Here is a 20,402-nt window from a genome sequence, read left to right as displayed (position 1 = left end):
TCCCCCTGTAGAAATATTCCGGAGATTTTATTCCACAATACATTTTCCACATTCACATTAGCCATAATTCATCTTCATTATGTAGCCTAAATGATTTTACACACACACATGCACAGGGAGAGAGAGTCAAAATGTGAAACATATGAAAAGATTTGAATAAATAGCCAATACAATCAAAGGTCAAATAGGGGGTGCTTATATTTGTCCTGTTTCACACATGTACTAGTGGGTAACCTGTACAAGTGCATGGTGTGAAATTCCACTCCCCCTGAGACACCCTCAGAGAGTGGGGTCAAGGCCAGGGATCAGGCATTATTGCGCAACCCTGGAGCAATTAGGGTTAAGTGCCTTGCTCAAGGGCGGATCGGCAGATTTTTCTCCAATTCGGATCAGGGATTCGAAACAAACAAGCTGTTGACTGGCCCAACACTCTAACCACGAGGCTACCTGGCGCCCCAATGTAATAGGCGCTCCTAGATTAGACCACTAGAGGGAACTCTAAATCAGTGCATAGCCGAAAAACTCAGAACTGTCAATAAATAATTTTCTCAACTAACAGAACTAGACATGTGATTATGAGGCTGTATGCATCAACCTTTTATATCTTTTAAAGATATGTCATCTACAGTTGAATTGAAGTTAACAGGACGTTTCAAGACTACGTTTGATGTAGGCCCGTAGTTCAGTCTAGATCTTAGGCCATATTCAAATATTTTGACAATACACCCTTCCTTCCTTGAGTAAGGGGGAAGGAAACAAGGAAAGACAAAAGGAAGGAAGGCTGCATGTAAAAGTATTGGAACAGGCCCCTCGGTTCCTTCTCCCCTCAGCTGCGGAAAAACCTGAGCCCAAACACCAGTCCCACCACGCAGGTCATCACAAACAACACCCAGAATACCACGGCCAGGGTCCTCCTGTAGTGCTGCAGCACCTCCACCTCACCCACCAGGCCCACACCTCCACCATGGGGCCTATCGCTTGGGTGTATCTGCTCCACCCTTAGGCTCACTGTGGGCAGGATGATGAAGCGGGCGTCCCTGCTGGTATCCAGGGAGAAGACCACCCTCTGGGTGACGGTGGCCAAGCTGGCAGCCATCGACACGGGTGTGCAGAAAGCCATGGGGGGCAGTTGAGCCAGGATGCGGGAGTTGCAGGGCAGGGTGAGGGGGTCGCCAGTCTCCAGCAGGGTGGGGTGGCGGCAGAGGGGGCAGAAAATGGCAGGGCTGCGAGGGCTCTGGGGGTCTGCGGGTTCAGCTGGATACGGGGACAGCTGGATTCTCTGGAGGCACTCGGTGCAGAAGACGTGGAGGCATTCCAGCATGCGAGGACACTTGCCACACTGGTTGTACTCGTGGTAGCAGATGGGACACTCCACCTCTGTGGACTCACCCGGCTCAGAGCCGAGTGCCGCTGCTTCTGCTGATGCTTGGTCCCCCTGGAAGTGCACTGGTTCTGGAGGCTCAGCCATCGTGAGCGAAAGGGAGAGATGGAAGTGGGAATGGGAGTTGGGGGGCGGGGTTCAGGGTCAGACTGCGTTTGGGGTGGTCAGATGTTCTTTGCTATGTCTGCAGAACCTGGAGGAAGATATGATATAATAAATATTGATTATATTCTGATACAGTATTACAGTTCAAGTGTTTTTGGCTATCGTAACCTAACCTTTCAGTATGTGTGTAACAGAGGGAAAATGGGCCTAGACCTATATGGGGTACAAATAGTCCATCTTAAACCTGGTCCTTGGGGCTTTCTGTTCTGTTTCCTCTTGGTTTATGACGAGATTCCTAAGCCCTTGAATCACTGGCTTCAGTTAATTACCAAATGAAGAAGAGATGTAAAGCCTCCTCCCTAGCCCCTAGCAGTGGGGAGCAGAGGAAATGGAAAGCCTGACTGCAGGATCCACACTCAGACTGATATCCCTTTCATACTAAGACGTTCTTCCGCCAACTTTCCCATACTGCCAACTTTTTTCCGCTTTTTCCATATATCTGAAAGCTATTGCCAGTGTCAAAGCCAAAACTTTTATTGCCGCCTAATGATCTAGTAATCATTTCGGTAAACTTCTGCCTACGGCTTAGTATGAAACTTAGCCGTAATGCTGAGGCGGCTTTGGCACGCACTATGCTATTTAAACCAGTTAAATGTAACTAAATGTAATCCCCCAAAGTAATTATTTATTATGAGAGGGCCATAAACAATAACTAGTAAGGTTTCATATTCCAAGAAAGGTTAGTGTCACTTTTCTAGTAATTTAAAAAAATGAATTGCTGAGGTGTATTCACTTGAGGACACAAGCTCAAATACACTGTACAAATATGATAAAAATATGAAATATTTTATATGATGTATTTCCTATTCAACAGAACTGTATGAATACCGCTTGAAATTATTTATATACTTCCTAAAAATAGTATAATCAGATTATAACATTTCACTTTCCTTATAACTATAAAATACATATTTGTATGTTTAGTGTTAGAGAAAATGTGCATATTTTCTAAAGGTCTCTCTTGATCTGTACCAGAACACCCTGTATATATATTGTTATTTTAATGGTGCTCTTGAATTATTTGTTACTTTTATTTCTTATTTTTTAGGTATTTTTCTTAAAACTTAATTGTTGGTTAAGGGCTTGTAAGTAAGCATTTCACTGTAAGGTCTTACACCTGTTGTATTTGGCGCATGTGACAAATAAAATGTGATTTGATCAGAACATCAGCTCCCATCACCGTGAAGGTCTCACAGGGCTATATCTTAGCATCCTGAACTCGTTAGGAACTTCCCTTTCATCTCATATTAATCTTGTCTATCTATGACAAACAGTTTTTTTTTATCTATAAACTATTTTAGATGAATCGATCTCTGAATGTGCTACTGTGATGAAACCACTCTCTCCTATGATTTAAGGATTGCAGGCATGTGCACAAATCGATTTATAAGACAAAATGTAGGTCTCCTAAACAGGGGACTTTACACCTTAAGAGGTTTTAAACTCTTGATGGTTGCTAGGCAACGCCAGTTAACCATCGTCCTGCCACTTCTCCCATAACCCGCCACTAAGCATGCACTGTTTTCTTAACCACAACTGGATGGATCCATTAAGAATTTCTGTGGGAATAACTGTCACTGAATGATGAAAATATTGGCATAAAGTAGGCTAATGCAATTGAAGGCATACTATCAAATTGTTGCTTACTGAAACGCCCAAAGTCATCCAATCATTGTAATAAATTTCAAGCAATAGCCTACCCACCTACGGTCAACTAGATTATAATTTCAGTTTGTGTGCAGCTTTCAGATTGGGACAGCGCCATCGCTCTGCTTTGAGACAAGCATGGGGACTCTTCTTGATAAATCAATGTCCGATTTGTTTTCACTGAATCTCTGTTTGGATATTGGTTAGGCTACAATTAGGCTGGGAAAATGTTAGCTAAATTGAGGCGAGTGCTGCTCATGATCATCTTGTCTAGTTGGCTCATTTATTAGAACATTTTGCCTGCATGTTATGTAGTTTAGTTTAGCTAGTGGATTATTTTGCTCTTCACTCACAGTCGCTTAGTAGCCTCGGACTACTCCCAACCAAGAGCCCGTGAGTTCAATCAATGTGATTTTGTTTCACTGAATCTCCTTCTGTAGACGCTACTTGGTTAATTGGTTTCTGGCTGGGCAAATAAGTGGAGGTGGTATAGCTCATCTATTGGTTTTCTCATCTATCACTGATCAGAAACATTTAGCGTGCAATAATGTAGCCTAAATCAAGTGTAAGGCTATTATTTTTGCTCAATCGAGTAAATGCAGCTACAAAAGCCCGCGGTTGTGAAATATGAACAGGATACTCGCACGCTTTTGAAAATAGGATTGCAATTATTATTTTATATATTTTTTGTGTCCCACATTTATTTATATAAAAAGAACATGTTAACAACCCAATATTGTTAATCAACCAGGTTGTCACTGAAATAATTACAATAAAATAGTAGCCTTACTTTTTTACATTTTTATTAATGCCAATACTGTTTTCTATGCTTGTTTTCACTTAATACTTTGGGATACTGGTTCTATGTCAGATTTTATGAGGGTTGCCAGATTGGAGTGAAAATCTGTATTTGTCAGTTTAAAAAAACAAACATTACAGGGCTGTGAAACCCATAGCCGAATGGCTTCAGACTAACATAAGGTAACATAACTCAACTAAAAATATGCCATTCTATAGTTTTGAAAATACATTTTATAGTTTCATGTATATTCAATAGATTTATTCAAATAGATGCTCCCCAACATCTGCACACCACTACTGCCACTTGTCCCTGGCATATCAGCCTGCACATGGTAATTATAAAAGGGTTATGCAGGCAAAAAGGTGGTAGAAATGGGTCTGTTTGTAAGGGGGGTCAGATAAACATTTCCCTTTTTTTCTCTCTATGTGAAAGCAGTATAATAAGTAAAAGGTAGAGAAGTGGAAAAACAAAGTAGGACAGGAGCTGTGGATAGAAGTGATTACCGGGCCCTACACTCTCTCTCTGTCCCTCTGTGTGTTGTTGTGTTTGGTTGCGTTTCAGGTATTTCTCACTGTGGGCTAGTTAGAATGCTGATGCACCAACAACACCAACGCAACAATCATACAATGAATAAGAATGCCCTCAGCACTACTGGGTTTGTTTACAATTCCACTGATAGTTAACTAGTGAAATAGAGATTTGAATCAAGTAAACTGCCAAGGATCTCCTCCCGAAGTGTTGTTCCACTGCTGCATAATAGGACAAACCAAATGAACCACAATATGAAAATCACTTGTAATATACATGATGGAAAAGGGGTGTACTGTACTCATCTGATATTCCCTTAGGTGTCCATGTGTTTACCTCATAAAGAGCAAACTGTACTTTCATAAACAGCAGCCTCTCCATTCACATGGGATAGAGCAAGGCAAGCCGTACTCAACAGGGCAGTTGCCTAGCAATAGTGGTCTATTTTGTATTGGGCCCCAGGAGCAGAGATTGTAAGAAACATGTTTTCATGGGATTGGTCTATCTGTACATGTCACACTTTTATTTGGTTCAATAATCTCAATACACATTCCAGACAAATTTGGTCAACATTTACCCTGTGTAATTTGCTTGACAATAATGAATGACTTTCTCCAACTCCTAGACATCCACAGTCAGAAATGGTATACAGTGCAGCATTACAACAGAATGGCAAAAATACATACTGCATGATGTCATAACTGCTATGATAGCCTGTGTATTAATATATTGCCATACTTTATCTACCGTATGTAGTTCAGTTGATATGAAAACACCATGGGAGTTAAACTCACCGAGAATTCATAACCATGTAGTGTGTGGGAAGATAACAAATACTTACCGCCTCATACACTCGCTGTCACACACCCCTCAGATAAGGGTGAGCTTTGACGTTCCTCTCCACTACCAAAATTCTCACCCGACACATCATGGTTCTCATTTACAGTAAAAATGAACAACACACTTCGTTAATCTACCTCTCTACCTCTTATTTATACTGGCTCGCTCTCCCTCTCTCTCTCTGTTTTCTTTCACTCCATATCTCCTCTCCTCTCTTGCTTTCCCCATGCCTTGACATCCTCTCCTCTCTCCTACTGGAGCCAGGGTTGTCTCCTGGTTGCCCTGACATTAAGTCATCTCTAGGTTGTGGTGGTAACTGGTAACCAGGGACATGGAATAGAGGTAGAAGCCACCTCCTATAACCCTGACGCTTCTCACTGTCCACACAGTACAGTATTTGTATGTACATTGTCTTTGTCAATATACAGGGTATTCAGAATGACAGAATGACTATTCTGAGTCAAATGACTGTGGATATCATTCAAGTGGGATATCAGTTCCAAAAGCAGCATCCTGATAACTAGTTGAGTTATTGGTGCTGGTCTAATGGAACTCATATGATGTTTAGTCTGTATATCTGCAAGACCCCAGGAAACATATTGCCACACATGCTAACACCCTCTATGAATTATACTACATGACTTAAAGTATGTGGACACCTGCTCGTCGAACATCTCATGCCAAAATCATGGCCATTAATAGGGAGTTGTTCCCCCCTTTGCTGCTATAACAGCCTCCACTATTCTGTGAAGGCTTTCTACTAGATGTTGGAACATTGCTGTGGGGACTTGCTTCCATTCAGGCACAAGAGCATTAGTAAGCCCGGGCACTGATGTTGAGCGATTAGGACTGGCTCGCAGTTGGCGTTCCAATTCATCCCACAGGTGTTCGATGGGGTTGAGGTCAGGGCTCTGTGCAGGGCGGTCAAGTTCTTCCACACCGATCTTGACAAACCATTTCTGTATGGACATCGCTTTTTGCACGGGGGCATTGTCATGCTGAAGCAGGAAAGGGCCTTCCCCAAACTGTTGCCACAAAGTTGGAAGCACAGAATTATCTAGAACAGGCCTGGTCAACTGCAGTCCTCGGGGGCCTGATTGGTGTCACACTTTTGCCCCAGCCCCAGCTAAAACACCTGACTCCAATAATCAACTAATCATGATAGTCAGTTAAAAATGGAATTAGTTTAAATCAGGTGTGTTTGCTAGGGATGGGGGGAACGTGTGACACCAATCAGGCCCCCGTGGACTGAAATTGCCCAGGCCTGATCTAGAATGTCATTGTATGCTGTAGCATTAAGATTTCCCTTCACTGGAACTAAGGGGCCAAGCCCAAACCATGAAAAACAGCCCCAGACCATTATTCCTCCTCCACCAAACTTTACAGTTGGCACTATGCATTCGGGCAGGTAGCGTTCTCCTGGTATCCGCCAAACCCAGATTCGTCCGTCGGACTGCCAGATGGTGAAGCGTAATTCATCACTCCAGAGAACGCGTTTCCACTGCTCCAGAGTCCAATGGCGGGGAGCTTTACACCACTCCAGCCGACACTTGGCATTGCACATGGTGATCTTAGGCTTGTGTGCGGCTTCTCGGCCATGGAAACCCATTTCATGAAGCTCCCAACGAACAGTTCTTGTGCTGACATTGCTTCCAGAGGCAGTTTGGAACTCAGTAGTGAGTGTTGCAACCAAGGACAGACATTTTTTACAGGTTACGCGCTTCAGTACTCGGCGGTCCCATTCTGTGAGCTTGTGTGGCCTACCACTTCGTGGCTGAGCCATTGTTGCTCCTAGGCGTTTCCATTTAACAATAGCAGCACTTACAGTTGACGGGGGCAGCTCTAGCAGGTCAGAAATTATGAACTGACTTGTTGGAAAGGTGACATCCTATGACGGTGCCACGTTGAAAGTTACTGAGCTCTTCAGTAAGGCCATTCTACTGCCAATGTTTGTCTATGGAGATGGCATGGCTGTGTGCTCAATTTTAAACACCCGTCAGCAACGGGTGTGGCTGAAATAGCTGAATCCACTAATTTCAAGGGGTGTCCACATGATTTTGTATATATAGTGTATCTACATAAAAACATGTCTCTGATCATGTATGTATGGAATCAAATAAGATCCCTATACAGTTAGGTTGTTAAAAATAAGACAAACAAATCACTCTTTGCCTAATTCACAAATATTGTGTGTGCGTGTGTTTCTGTGCATTCATGCTGTGGTATGGTGTGTGTGTATCGTATGTCACAATTATATATGAATCTTTACACACTATTCATATATACATATTAATATACAGTGCAGTTACATTAGATGAGAGGAGAGGCACTGTGATACAATATGTCTTTTTGTTTCTGTTTTTCCAAAGCTAAACTTACTTTTTGCCTGAGTAACCTCTGGTGGCAGAGTATTCCATGATGACATGTCTCTAATACATAACTGAGCGACGTATTCAATACGTTTTTTGGTTTAGCTACCTTGAACAGTGGCGTGTCTGGTTGGGTATGACAGACAGTGGGTCTTATCGCATCGCCATAATATATGGGTGAGATTGGACGTTGCACTCTTTCACCCACGAGAGGATGACTCACTTTCAAAACACAGACCCAGCAAATGCAGAACGGAATCTCGGTACTTCCCAATCACATGACAAAAGTTAAACAGTGTGTCAATTCGTCATTATATGGACTGAGCTGGGAATGAGAAAGTAAAAGAATGTGTAATATTTTTTTTTAAAGTATTATGTTTGTAAAGGTTATGGGCAGGTTTAATAGACCCAAATTAAGCCTACCCCTGGACTAAAAAGCATGCTGCTCAATGCTCAATCTCCATTGAGAGTTTTTTCTAGTCCAGGAATAGGCTTAATCTGGGTCCGGGAAACTAGCCCTATGCCTCTTTTTTCTGTTCAGTACAAGTTCTAAACTGTTTTGTTCTTTACATAAATACAGTATCCCTTTTTACAGTAAGTCAATCTACAGGTGGCAGGCACAGAGGAAAATGGTTCCTCAGATCACAATAACACATCAAAGAGTACTGTCTAATTTCTTTCAAATGTCCTATCCTCCCTAAGATCCTGTTACTCTTGGCTTTGACTGTAGGAGAAGGAAATCACCATGAAAAGAGTTGCTGGGTCACCTGATAGGTCATGGGCTTTGTTTGGAGGATTAGCGTGGGGACGAAAGGCCGACGTCACGTTTACGACCAGAAACACCCCGGAGAGTGTCAGTAAGAGGGAGGTGCTGGGATTTCTGGGAAGGGTAAAGCCAGTAGAGTGAGTAGAGTGAGTAGGCAGTGGCAACAGAGACAATAGTATGTTGTTGTGTTTTCATAACAGATTCTTGCACAACACGTTTGTAACTATCAGCTTGTTTGATATCAATGTTTCTAATATGCTTACAGGGAATATCAAATGAGATGGAATTCAAAGGGTATCTGAGCCAGTGTGAGTCACTAGAGTAGACAATAGTGAGACATATGGGTCATCTTAAGTGACTGATATGGGTTTATCTATGGGCTAGACAGGTATTAGCAGATAGGCTATGGGGCAGCATAGGAAGTTGACAGTTCAAGCTCCTTGCAGTCATGGCTCACTCCTGTTCTATCCAGTTACAAAGTAGTCTGATGTCATCAAAAAACAGACAGAGGGAATTTACTAAGGGATCTGGAATTTTTAAAAGATTCTTACTCTTATCTTTGCCTCTCTCCTACCCCCATAAGGCAGTTCTGATGTTTAAAGACACAGACAGACAAGAGCCAGTTTGACACAGAATAATATCAAAATCACTATTTCAAAAGAGAGGAAACCTTCTTGATGCAAGCACATTGTCTTACATTCATGGTTCTGTTATATCTGGGAAATGTGGGTGACAGCCCACTATACAGATTAACTTTCTTCATACCTGGAAACTGTGGGTGAATATCAGACAGACATTGGCCAAACTGTAACAGAATGGCCCACTAACTCTCTTCCATATACAGTAAAAAGGATGTGTGGGTGGAGAGTGGGAGGGTAAGCACGTGGAGGCCGCGTCTCTTTGATGACATCACTATTTCCAAAAGATTAGTCATAGGTTACTACTATTTTTTTGGGCAATCTGTCAAGTGAAAGTCCCTCCCACACTAAGAAATATAAATATAGCCTAATAGCCAATTAAGTCAGACAGTTCATTCTCGTTGTACGAAACCTTACCCAAAGAGAAAGAAAAATGTGTTCAGAACTTGAGTGCGGAATTTGTTACCGAAGCTACAACACTGGCCGTCGGTGTCCTCGTGAGTTACAGTGTAAGCACAGCTTTTGTGAGCGCTGTCTGGTGACTCTTTCCCAATCCTCAGTATGTGAAGTGGAATCCACGAAGGAATGTTCGCCGCAGGACAAGACAATTGTTTGCCCACTCTGCCGATACCCGACCCCTGTCTCGGGTAAAGTGAGGGCAGCGCTTCGGGTAGACGAAAGTGTTCTAGAGCGCATGGTGGTATCTGGCGTTCTCGATGAAAGCATGACAGACGACGAGGAGGATAGTGAGGGGAAGGAGGATGACAACGAGACTCCTCATGAGAACTCAGCCGAGGAAAGGGACTCATCTTCGGGTTCCAGAGGTGGAAGGTTCCGCCGTTCGCTGAGTCGCGTCTGGGGCAAATTCACTGGGAATCATTCCCAAAGGAGAGCGCGTAAGTAGCCCTATTCTATTGCAATACTCTTTAGTTTTCACAAAACGTTACTTCATATTCCGGTACTTTCTTTTCATAGCCTACTTTGATGGCATTTTCATTAACAAATTACCTGCGGACCAAAGTAGGGTATTATAGCCTGCCCAAAGAAGGCCATTTATTGTATTCTCTTACATATTTTGTTTTTCCCCTACAGAGTGTATGACTGATGAGGACCTACGAGACCTCTTCATGATGTCATGCTATACCATTTGATGCGGACTTCATTGACTGGAAAGTCATCAGCGTTGCATTCAGTACGTTTTTACGTTCTGGCACGTTCAGTTGAACGGATCCGGTGCTGTACTGAACGACCAGTTGAAAAACCGGTTTGGAGAAAGCTGTCAGCGTGGCCACTGCCCTTTTAAATACGTCACTCATTGCTTCAAGCCACACCTCGCCACACCCACCAAACGGGAGCCAGCCTACCTCAGTCTTTTCAATAACGTTTTGGGGAACCGTGTCAGTCGGTACAAACCGTTCCGTAATTTAGCAAACGTTTGAGCGAACTGAACGCACCTCAGTTGCGCCTGATTGATCAGAGGGGGTGTTGCCGACCACGAGCCTACACTACAGTAGCCTATTTGGAATGTAGAAGACTGGCGGGTCCAGTTGGAAGTTGGAGCAAGCAGTAATATGTATTCCATATAATAGCTACCTAGGCCTATGTGTCCATTTCTTCACACATGCATGTAATAATTGGTGACCAAACACATAATGGTAACAGAATTGTAAAGGCCTAAAATAACACCGTTGTAGGCTATTCTTTGAAGCCATTGGGCTACTGAATGAAATAGTTCTAAAATGAAATAGTTCAAATCTAAAATTGTATTTTTGTTGGTGTTTTGAAGTAGCCTGTGTCTTTCCATTTCCAAATATTAGAATGTGTTGAATATTGTTGGTGCTCAGTTCAAGAGAAAACGTTTTATTTGAATGTAATGTATTTAATTCACTTTTATTGATTGTGTGTGATATTTTGCACCTTTATGTCTTGTTGTATAACATGTTATTGTTTTGTTAATTTTCATCTCTCGGCGGGATGAATGGCTTGCAGTAGTAACTGATTCTTGCTTTTTCGCAGAAGAATAAGTTAATATATAATACTGTTCTGAACTTCTGCTTGGTTTACCATTATTTAGAATATAAGACAGCGTAAGCTCGTGCCATATAGACCTATCCAACAAGTGAGACCAGGTGTCATTTTCCCCCAAAATTCTGGAGGATGCAATCAACATAAATGGTTGCACCTGTGTTCCCATGGGCCGGGCGTGTGTTCAGTGAGGTGAAACGTTCAGAAAATTTCAGGACGCAAATAGAAATGTAACAGCACTAACGTGATTACCTGGCCTATTCTATACAGACAAGAATATGTTTTAATCTACACAATACATCCCTATTGAAACATATTGTAATGTTGCACTCTTCTGAACGGGTCCTGAATTAGATGCACCTGTTGAGATAGCAACAGGCACATCTGATATGCTAATCATGGGGATCTATGAGCACAGCGTGCTATTTAACAACTAGAGGAACAAGAGGTTGATGAAACAAGGCTTTTTAAAAAAATTTTTACCTTGGACTCTTTGTCAGTTACAATCTGAGTGTGCTGCCGTGTATCATATGTTGGTTGATGGCCAGCAATGATGTCAAGGACTCCAAGACTTAATTCTAGGTATGTTCTTTTCTTAATCAAGTAGCCTCAGACTATTGCCCAATACTTTGTACTGTGATTAGCAATGAGAAATGTACTTGTCTTTCAGTAATGTAATTATCACTCACGAAATCAAACCTTATTTTTTTGGTCATCCTACAGACTTCTGTTCCTATGCCTGGTATTAGCTGCTGTGGATGTCAGTCGTTCATGTTTATCAAGGGGTAAGAGTAATAAACATGATACCGTTCCTATTTTTAACTTATTGCACAGAAAGTGAATGTTCTTTTCGGGTCATACCGATGTCCATGAAGTTGTTTGTCATATGTGAGTTGGGTTAATGGTTAACAATATCCAGCTGCCCAGGGGTATTGCTCAGAATCTATCCTTACATAACCTGTGTGCTTGACCTCATATCTTGTGACGTGAAATTGTTTTCCTTGAAGATATGATTTAGACTGTTTGAGAACAACATACTCAGTGAACTTCCATAGCTGCCGTGTTACTTTATTAGTAACCATACATACTAAATGTAATGTAAGGACAAGACGACTTAACATTTGATATTTAGGGCTCAGCATGTTTTTTTCTCTGTCCAAATAATCTGACTAGAAAACTCTGAGCACTACCAACATGTCCATTTAATTCAGCGACGCAATTGATGTGAGGTTTTAGTTCACGCTCCAACTATTTTACTGAGTTACAGTTCATATAAGGAAATATGTAAAATTCACTAGGCCCTAGTCTATGGATTTCACATGACTGGGAATACATACCTTTTTTAAAAGGTTAGGGGCATGGCTCAGAAAACCAGTCAATATCTGGTGTGAGCACCATTTGCCTCATGCAGCACAACAGCTCCTTCGCATAGAATTTATCAGGCTGATTGAAGAGGAGGGGGACAACATTCCACAATGGCTGTGTGATAATGCTGGATATTGTCAGTAACTGGAACATGCTGTTGTACATGTCGAACCAGAGCATCCCAAACATGCTCAATGGGTGACATGTCTGAGTATGCAGGCCATGGAAGAACTGGGACACTTTGTGTACAGATCCTTGCGACATGGGGCTGTGCATTATCATGCTGAAACATGGTGATGGCGGCAGATCAATGGTACGACAATGGGCCTCAGGATCTCATGGTATCTCTGTGCATTCAAATTGCCACTGATTTTTAAAATGCAATTGTGTCCGTAGCGTATGTCTGCCCATACATAACCCAACTGCCACTATGGGGCACTCTGTTCACATTGACAAACTGCTCGCCCACACAACACCATACACGCCTTCTGCCCGGCACAGTTGAAACCGGCATCCATCCGTGAAGAGCACACTTCTCCAGTGGCCATCGACGGTGAGCATTTTGCCACTGCAGTTCGGCATCGTAACTGACTTCAGTCAGGCCCAGACGCCGGTGACGACGAGCATGCAGATGCGCTTCCCTGAGATTCTTTATTTTTAATTTTTTGTGCAAACCCAGTTTCATCAGCTGTCCGTGTGGCTGGTCTCCGACGACCCCCGCAGGTGACGAAGCCGGATGTGGAGGCCTAGGCTGGCATGGTTACACGTGGTCTGCGGTTGTTATGCCGGTTGGACGTACTGTCAAATTCTCTAAAACGGCGGTGGCTTATGGTAGAGAAATTAACATTCCTTCCTCTGGTAACATGCAGTCAGTATGCCAATTGCACGCTCCCTAAAAACACAAGGCCACTCTAAAATGTGCAGTTTTGTCACACCAACACAATGCCACAGATGTCTTATTGTCCCCAGCACAAGGTGCACCTGTATAATGATCATGCTGTTTAATCAGCTTCTTGATATGCCCACCTGTCTGGTGGATGGATTATCTTGGCAAAGGAGAAATGCTAATTTACAGGAATGTGAACAAATTTGAGAAATAAGCTGTGTTTGACGTTTCTGGGATCTGTTATTTCAGGACATGGGGACAACACTTTACATGTTGCATCTTATATTTTTGTTCAGTGTATTTAGACATGAAATGTATGAATAATACTGAATTGCACTCTTATTTCCCTGTAGGCAGGAGAGCAGTACACGAACAGAGAAGTTCTCTCGGTACACAGGGCCCAAGAAAATGGAGGACTTTCTACAACCCTTACATATTTAGCCAGAGCCATAGTCTCAGCCCAAGCCAACCGGTCCCCAGTAGTGTCCAATCTGACCAGGCTCAGATGGTCTTTAGGCTGAGACCGGGAGTCCAAACTGGGAGAGAAGGTTCCCCTGATGGTGAGGAGTCTCAGCCTCCCAACAGTCAATCTAACAGATCTTCAAGCAGCTCAGTGCCCAGTAAGACTGTCCATTTCCGTACCTACCCTTCTAGTGGCCTAGGTAGCCCAATTGTCCCCAGAACCTGGGGTGCCTCTGTTACCTATCATTCAGTCTCAAACCCTATGATCCAAAGGAGCCATGTTACCACCAGTAGTTTGCAACCTGCCAGGGACATATTTGGCTCTCCTGTTGTTGAACGCAACCCCATCCCAGCCAAACTGGCTGAAAACCCTGTGAGCAAGAATGAGCAATCCAAATACAGAACGTTTCATTCTCTCTTCAGGGAATCCCAACCCACTTCCAGCACCTCTGAAACCACTCACAAGGGCCCTAGTGAAGGAGTGAAGACCATTAGCAGACTTGGTGCTGCCTCTGCTAACCAAAGTGAAGGAAACTCCAGTGTTCATGGATCTGGAAGATCCACACATGTCCAAAGGGGGTATGGCTACATAGGCTCTCAGTTGTACCCTACAGCTTTTAAGTCTGCCAATGGACAACAAGTGCACCCACCAACTCTGAGCCAATCCGGTTCTTCTAAAGTAGATGCTACCAGTGAAGCCCAACGTGCTTCTAGTATCAACAAACCCTTCCATCACAGTGTTAACTTTTCTCAAAGTAGAGAGAGCCCTAGTAGCTATTTCCCTGGTGAAATGGCTAATACTCAGGCTAAAAGTGCTTTCAGCAGAATTCAACCTCCTTTTAGATTTGGCTCTTTCTGGAACATAATAGCCCCCACTGCAACTCAACCCACCCAAAGTCCCTCTGAGCCTGCAGAGAGAGAAACTGCCCCTGACCCCTCTTTGAAAACCAAGAGTAGCTATGTCCCTTGGAAGAAACCTGGGCTAAGAAGCTCATCCAGTTATCAGTATGGGTTAGCCACAGGTGACTACAAACCTGGAAGATCCATGAATGTCAATACACTCAGAGGGTTCCAATATCAAGATCCCAAGAAAACATTGGCTCCCATCGTGAGTGACAATGACATACCCTCTGTTGCTATCAGACCTTCAATCAACACAAACACTGCAAAGAGTCAGGGTACTAGCTGGATACATAGTTATGGTATACCTAGGGGCATGAGAATGAGTTCTGTCAGTGGGTATCCAGATGTATACAGAAAGTATAGCTTTGCCCCTAGAATTCGAGTAGCTTCCACTACAACTTCCTCTGCCCCAAGCGATACTCTAGCCCCAAGGACATTCAAATCAGGTCCACGAGAAGTCCAACTTATGTCCATAGAAGATGCCCTAGTTTCTAACAGCCTCCATGCCTCCAGCAATGTCCAGTCTTCAGAAGTGCAGACTACTACCACTGACATGCCTGGCTCTACCACGAGAGCCGGTATGCCTTGGTTTCGTAGATATACACCTAGCGAGGATAACAAGGCTAAAATCGGCCATGTTTTCAAGGGATCCCAACCAACCGTACTACAATCTCCCCGGAGTGAGAGTCTAAAACATGTTCAGCCAACCTTTAGTCTGCCCGGCAACAATGTTTTCCATGACCGTTTGACTGCAGGAGAAGCTAAACCTGGTCCAACAAGCTCTGCCCCTTTCATGCCTGAAGTTAGATTCAACAAGTTTGAGTCAGTAATTTACAGAAGGCCCAAAGGTTCCAGGTCCAAACAGAATGAAGGTGTTCTGGGCATAAAGCTCCCAGGTGAAACTAGGCCCTCAGGCAGCCATGTATCTGCCCCTGCTGAAATCCAGCCCACCTCCATTACTTCGACAACAGCCAGTCAGAGCCAGAATGTCCACAGCATAGAAACTTCTCAAAGCAGTGACTCATCTCACAAAACTGTGAATCATTCTAGTTATGCAGACCCCAAGTCTCACACACATGACTCGGATAGAAATGAAATGACAAGCAATCCCTTCAAGTTCATATCTGGTAAACTCTCAAAAAGCCCGAATAGCTATGCTTTCATGGGCTTCCAAAAACCTAGAAGCAAAGCAGGGTCAACCCAGGACAAGGATCTCGGTGCACAAACAGTGCCTCCCATCAGCAAAGAGCATCCACCCCCAGTTGTGCCCACCTCTGCCCCCAGTGTCCACCCAAGCCCTCCCAGAGTCCAAGTTCAACCAGAACTAAGCCCCACTGAACTTGCAGAGCATCGTACACCCACCAGCATCGTTGTAAAGGGCAAACGTGTCAAGGTGACGCACGTGAAGAGCCAAAATAGTATTTCGCCTTCGATCGACACCACCTCCCAACCAGCTAAGCCCCAAACCATGAGGTTCAAGGCTATCCCATTTGCTGATATCCTAGGAAGTGCCTCTTTCAGTGGAATCCAACCATGGGGAAGCTCCAGACCCAGTGTGCAGTCAACATCCAACACCGCAGTGTCAGGCCAAGATGGCGGTGCACTGGACAAGGATCAACCAACACCCAGAGGGTTGGGGGTCACCCCAAGGTGACGGAAGGGACCCCAAGGCCTTCCCCCTCCCACCATTCCCAAGTGACGCTGAGAGGGGGATGTGGGTAGTGTCATAGGGGATGTTCAAAGTGGTAGGAGTTTGGGAGCCATGAGGAAAGAACTTAACTAGTTGACGATGTCTGCAGGTAATCTTTCCTTGAAGTCAGTCTGGTTTGAATTCATGAAAGATGTGACCTGACCCCATAGCCCTGCTCTCAAGTATTTATTCAGAACATGGTTGTGCTTGTAAATGTGATAATTTATAATAAATATTCATACTTAAATTTTCTTGTTCTCTTTAATGCAGACTTGCCATTGGGTTGAAACTTAACATTTCAGCGTAGACTAACAGGATTGCAGTGTGGTTAACCTTTTGTACAGGTGATGCCATAGTGTTGATATTGCTATGTGATGTTAGACTTTCTCTTAGGGAAGAATGTACTTTATGTTGACTCAACCATATTCACCAATAACTTTTTTGTCTCAATTATTTACTTTATGTGGTTAGCCACACCTGACATTGGTTTAGCGGCTTATAAATATAGGATGTATTAATCAGCAATTACCCACTTCAAGCGTTGAGATGTCAAGGACAAAATACAGTAAATTAACAATTAGTGACAAACTTTGCATCTCACCCCAAGATGCCCATTCTAATCTAAAACTAAGTAGTGCACTACATAGGGGAGAAGGGTACCATTTTGGGATGCACACATGGTCCACTGTCCATAATTTTAGGGTTGTTTGGAACACATTTTTGGGGGTTTTGTCATGGAGTATTATTTAGGGGAAATGGAGGAGGAAGACTTATTGGAAATTTGTTGGTAAAATGATAGTTTACCCATCAGTTGAGTCCCTTTTAGCCAGAGGACCTTTACAATCTACTGACAGACTTTCTATCTAGTCTCGGCTTGAGGGTTTGGCATAATGGTCCCTTATTTGACCAAACCACATGGAAAACTTATCTTTATGATAAAGACTGCTCTTTTGGATGATGCCAAATGAGTCTAGTTTTACAAAGTCTATTGCAAGAAAGTCTAAATGTGGTTTATGTTCACTTGACCTTGCTGCTAGAGAGGTGGGGAAAATGGGTCAAATGAGATCGAAACAATAGTTGGAAAGGTTGAAATGCGTCTGTCATAAGAACATGTACTTTGGGATTAATGTCAAGAGACAATTCCCCCCCGAGTTCTAGGTCACATACATATTCAGTCAACCTGATATCCGGATTGTAATCAGTGCCGTTCTTGACATACATACAGTGGAGTAATGGCGTGTCTAGACTTGTGTTGGACTCAATGATTTTTAAAGTGCACTTATTCCAAGTACTTAGTTAGCCCACTAGGTGGCGTGTGACTATTAAAAACCAAAGGTGTATTTTTTTTTTTCTCCCCCAGTTCCCCTTGGTTTCCCCAGTGTAAGAAGTGTTATGTTAGTGCTTACTTACTACAGGAATCTGTAGATGTAGAGAAAGGGAACTCAAAAATATGAAACTATAAAACACATTCACTGAACATAGCACTTCATGGATACCAAACATTATTGCTGGATTAGTTATAGTCCTACTTAGTTTCTTGTTTTCTTGTTATATCTTGTGTTTTTGTTCTAACTTATTTTTAGTATTACATTGTTATAGATTACTGCATTATTGGGGTTAGAGCTAGCAAGAAAGGCATTTCACTACTTGTGGATGTGACATTAACTTTGAAACTACACTGAACAAAAATATAAACGCAACATGTGAAGTGCTGGTCCCAGCTGAAATAAAATATCTCTGAAATGTTACATATGTACAACAAGCTTATTTCTCTCAATGTGTGCACAAATTTGTTTACATCCCTGTTAGTGAGCATTCTATCCTTTGTCAAGATAGTCCATCCACCTGACAGGTGTGGCATATCAAGAAGCTGACAGCATGATCATGAGTTAGCACACTAGGCAAAATAACATTTTGATTCAGAGCAATAAAGAAATTGAATCATTTATCTGAGCAAACCAGAAACATTTCAATATATAAATTCAAACAATACTTTAGGATAAATTGGAAGGTTGTGCAGGACTATGGAAGATGAAGGAACCAATCTCTCTTTTCAGACTGTTAGGGTATTTATCTGGTCAATATGTCAGTGTATTATGTAAAAATGTGATTGTTTTATAAATTGCATTTTAATGTTTAAGTGTTTAAGGACTCTTGGAAGATTAGTCCAAATGAGGACTAAAAGAGATCCAAATAAAAAATAATTACACAGGTGCACCTTGTGCTGGGGAAAATAAAAGGCCACTCTAAAATGTGCAATTTTGTCACAACACAATGCCACAGATGTGCTCAGGTGTATTTCTGTCCGTAATAAACCTCTTTTGTAGGGAAAAACTCATTCCGATTAGCTGGGTCTGGCACCCCAGTGGGTCGGCCTGGCTTCCAAGTGGGCCCACCCATGGCTGCGCCCCTGCCCAGTCGTGAAATCCATAGATTAGGGCCTAATGAATTTATTTCAACTGACTGATTTCCTTATATGAACTGTAACTCAGCAAAATCGTTGAAACTGTTGCATGTTGCGTTTATAGTTTTGTTCAGTATAGTTCAGTGGCTTTTTACTGGGAATTTTCTACAGTCTGAATTAGAGACACATTTCACAAGTACAGGGATGTTGTTGCTTTGGTCCAGCCGCTAGTGATTTAACACGGTTCCATGTGTCCATGCTAAGCTCAAATCACAGCGCTAACAGTCTAATTTATGGAGGACGACCCTTTACCTTTTCCCAGCGTGCAAGCCTCACCAAAATACCCACTTCTTTGCTTGTCCTCAACGGTCTTTCAGGATCCAGCAGCGGGGGGCCAAGGGAGAAGCTTGGGGGGGTCTGTCAATCAAGTTGAAATACATTGTACATTGGATTAATGCAACTACCCTACAGCCCACCTCCCCCTCCCCTGCAAAGCTCGTGGTGTTCCATTTTCCCATAGAAGTCTCCCTCAGAGTTCAAACCCATCAAAGCCAAGGTGTTAGACTGACGGCTCTTTCTAAGCTCTCTCTCGTAACTCTCTTTCTCACTCTGTGTGTGTGTGTTTGTTTTTGCATATGTATGTGTTTGTGTGTGTGTTTTCTCTCTTTAAAACTGTCTACCCCCTGGTCCCCCTCTCTCCCACTGTGAGGGGGATTCTGTACCATGTGTCTGTGGTTTTCAGGAAGCTTTCAAGGAAAAGAAAGCAGGGAGGCCTCGCCGTCATCTTCCCTTCCCTCTCTACATGTGGTAGTTTTATGTTTTCTCACTCTCTCTGAACCAAAAACGACAGAATAACTGAGCTAACGACGTACGCAACTAAACACATTGACGTCCACATTCCCATGGAGCACGATTAAGAGGGGGGGGGATAATGAAGACATTTTTGTTTGGCTAAGAACACTGTGAAAGAGTGGGAGGAAGGAGGACAAAGAAAGTGGCTGAAGATACATTAGAAATGGTTGGGTCTGCTGTGGCATTTGCAGATCAAATTGCTTCAGATATTAGAAGCATTGGAATTGCTGAGTTTTACTATTTCCATGTCAGTCTGTACTGTAGTAATTGTGCTGACGCACTGCAATGTTTACCATCAACATTTTCATAATAAATTACCTTAAACAAGTGCACAACATAGAATGTAATTGATTAAAAAAGGAGAATGTGAAGGCTATTTCTGTGTCAAACACGGAGTGAGCTTCCTGTTTGGCCGTGCCAGAGAGGAAGTCATAAAGCAGGAAGACTTCCTGTATTCTTACCAACGTGCCGATGGGTCAGAGCACAGCTACATGCTGCTACATCATATGGGGGTTGGAGCTGATGAATGACAGATTATGGGAAATGAAATTAAATGTATTAAAATGCATCCATTCTACGCTTGTATCGTGATAAAAAGCCAATTAATAAACTTTTTGATCCCACTACACAGGCTTGAAATAGCCCCCACGTACTCATCCAAAAGTAATTCTGGAACATG

The 20,402-nt window shown here is 42.9% G+C and overlaps 3 protein-coding genes across 4 annotated transcripts; 2 read left to right on the top strand and 1 right to left on the bottom strand.

The window, feature by feature from the left end:
* Positions 1–261: 261 nt before the first annotated feature.
* Positions 262–8,607, bottom strand: LOC106577636 (E3 ubiquitin-protein ligase RNF186-like). Of its 2 annotated transcripts, none has more exons than XM_014155930.2 (2): positions 8,500–8,607; positions 262–1,574 (listed from the first exon to the last, which is right to left on the bottom strand). In XM_014155930.2, exon 2 carries the CDS (start codon positions 1,466–1,468, stop codon positions 827–829), a length of 642 nt encoding a protein of 213 aa, XP_014011405.1. In that variant the 5' UTR covers positions 1,469–1,574; positions 8,500–8,607; the 3' UTR covers positions 262–826. The 2 variants fall into 2 exon arrangements, with proteins under 2 accessions (XP_014011405.1, XP_014011407.1); XM_014155932.2 differs by lacking the exon at positions 8,500–8,607 and adding an exon at positions 5,365–5,611.
* A 914-nt stretch (positions 8,608–9,521) lies between these two features.
* Positions 9,522–11,182, top strand: rn182 (RING finger protein 182). Its single transcript, NM_001140984.1, is given in 2 exon segments — positions 9,522–10,032; positions 10,229–11,182. Coding segments are annotated over 2 exon segments (522 nt in total). The 5' UTR covers positions 9,522–9,569; the 3' UTR covers positions 10,288–11,182.
* A 269-nt stretch (positions 11,183–11,451) lies between these two features.
* On the top strand, positions 11,452–16,714 carry LOC106577634 (uncharacterized). The gene is made up of 3 exons (XM_014155928.2): positions 11,452–11,743; positions 11,885–11,946; positions 13,766–16,714. The coding sequence occupies exons 1-3, from the start codon at positions 11,712–11,714 to the stop codon at positions 16,429–16,431; spliced, it is 2,760 nt and encodes a 919-aa protein (XP_014011403.1). The 5' UTR covers positions 11,452–11,711; the 3' UTR covers positions 16,432–16,714.
* The last annotated feature ends 3,688 nt before the right edge of the window (positions 16,715–20,402 follow it).

The sequence above is a fragment of the Salmo salar genome, chromosome ssa18, assembly GCF_905237065.1.
Source record: "Salmo salar chromosome ssa18, Ssal_v3.1, whole genome shotgun sequence".
In the NCBI taxonomy this organism is placed as follows: Eukaryota; Metazoa; Chordata; class Actinopteri; order Salmoniformes; family Salmonidae; genus Salmo; species Salmo salar.
This window is presented reverse-complemented; position numbering and strand designations above follow the sequence as displayed.

Excerpts from the sequence above, each read along its gene's own strand:
- LOC106577634 (XM_014155928.2), top strand. The coding sequence starts at position 11,712 with ATGATGTCAAGGACTCCAAGACTTAATTCTAG. Across the intron at positions 11,744-11,884 it reads ACTCCAAGACTTAATTCTAG|ACTTCTGTTCCTATGCCTGG; the intron begins GTATGTTCTTTT and ends GTCATCCTACAG. Across the intron at positions 11,947-13,765 it reads TCGTTCATGTTTATCAAGGG|GCAGGAGAGCAGTACACGAA; the intron begins GTAAGAGTAATA and ends ATTTCCCTGTAG.
- LOC106577636 (XM_014155930.2), bottom strand. The coding sequence starts at position 1,468 with ATGGCTGAGCCTCCAGAACCAGTGCACTTCCAGGGGGACCAAGCATCA.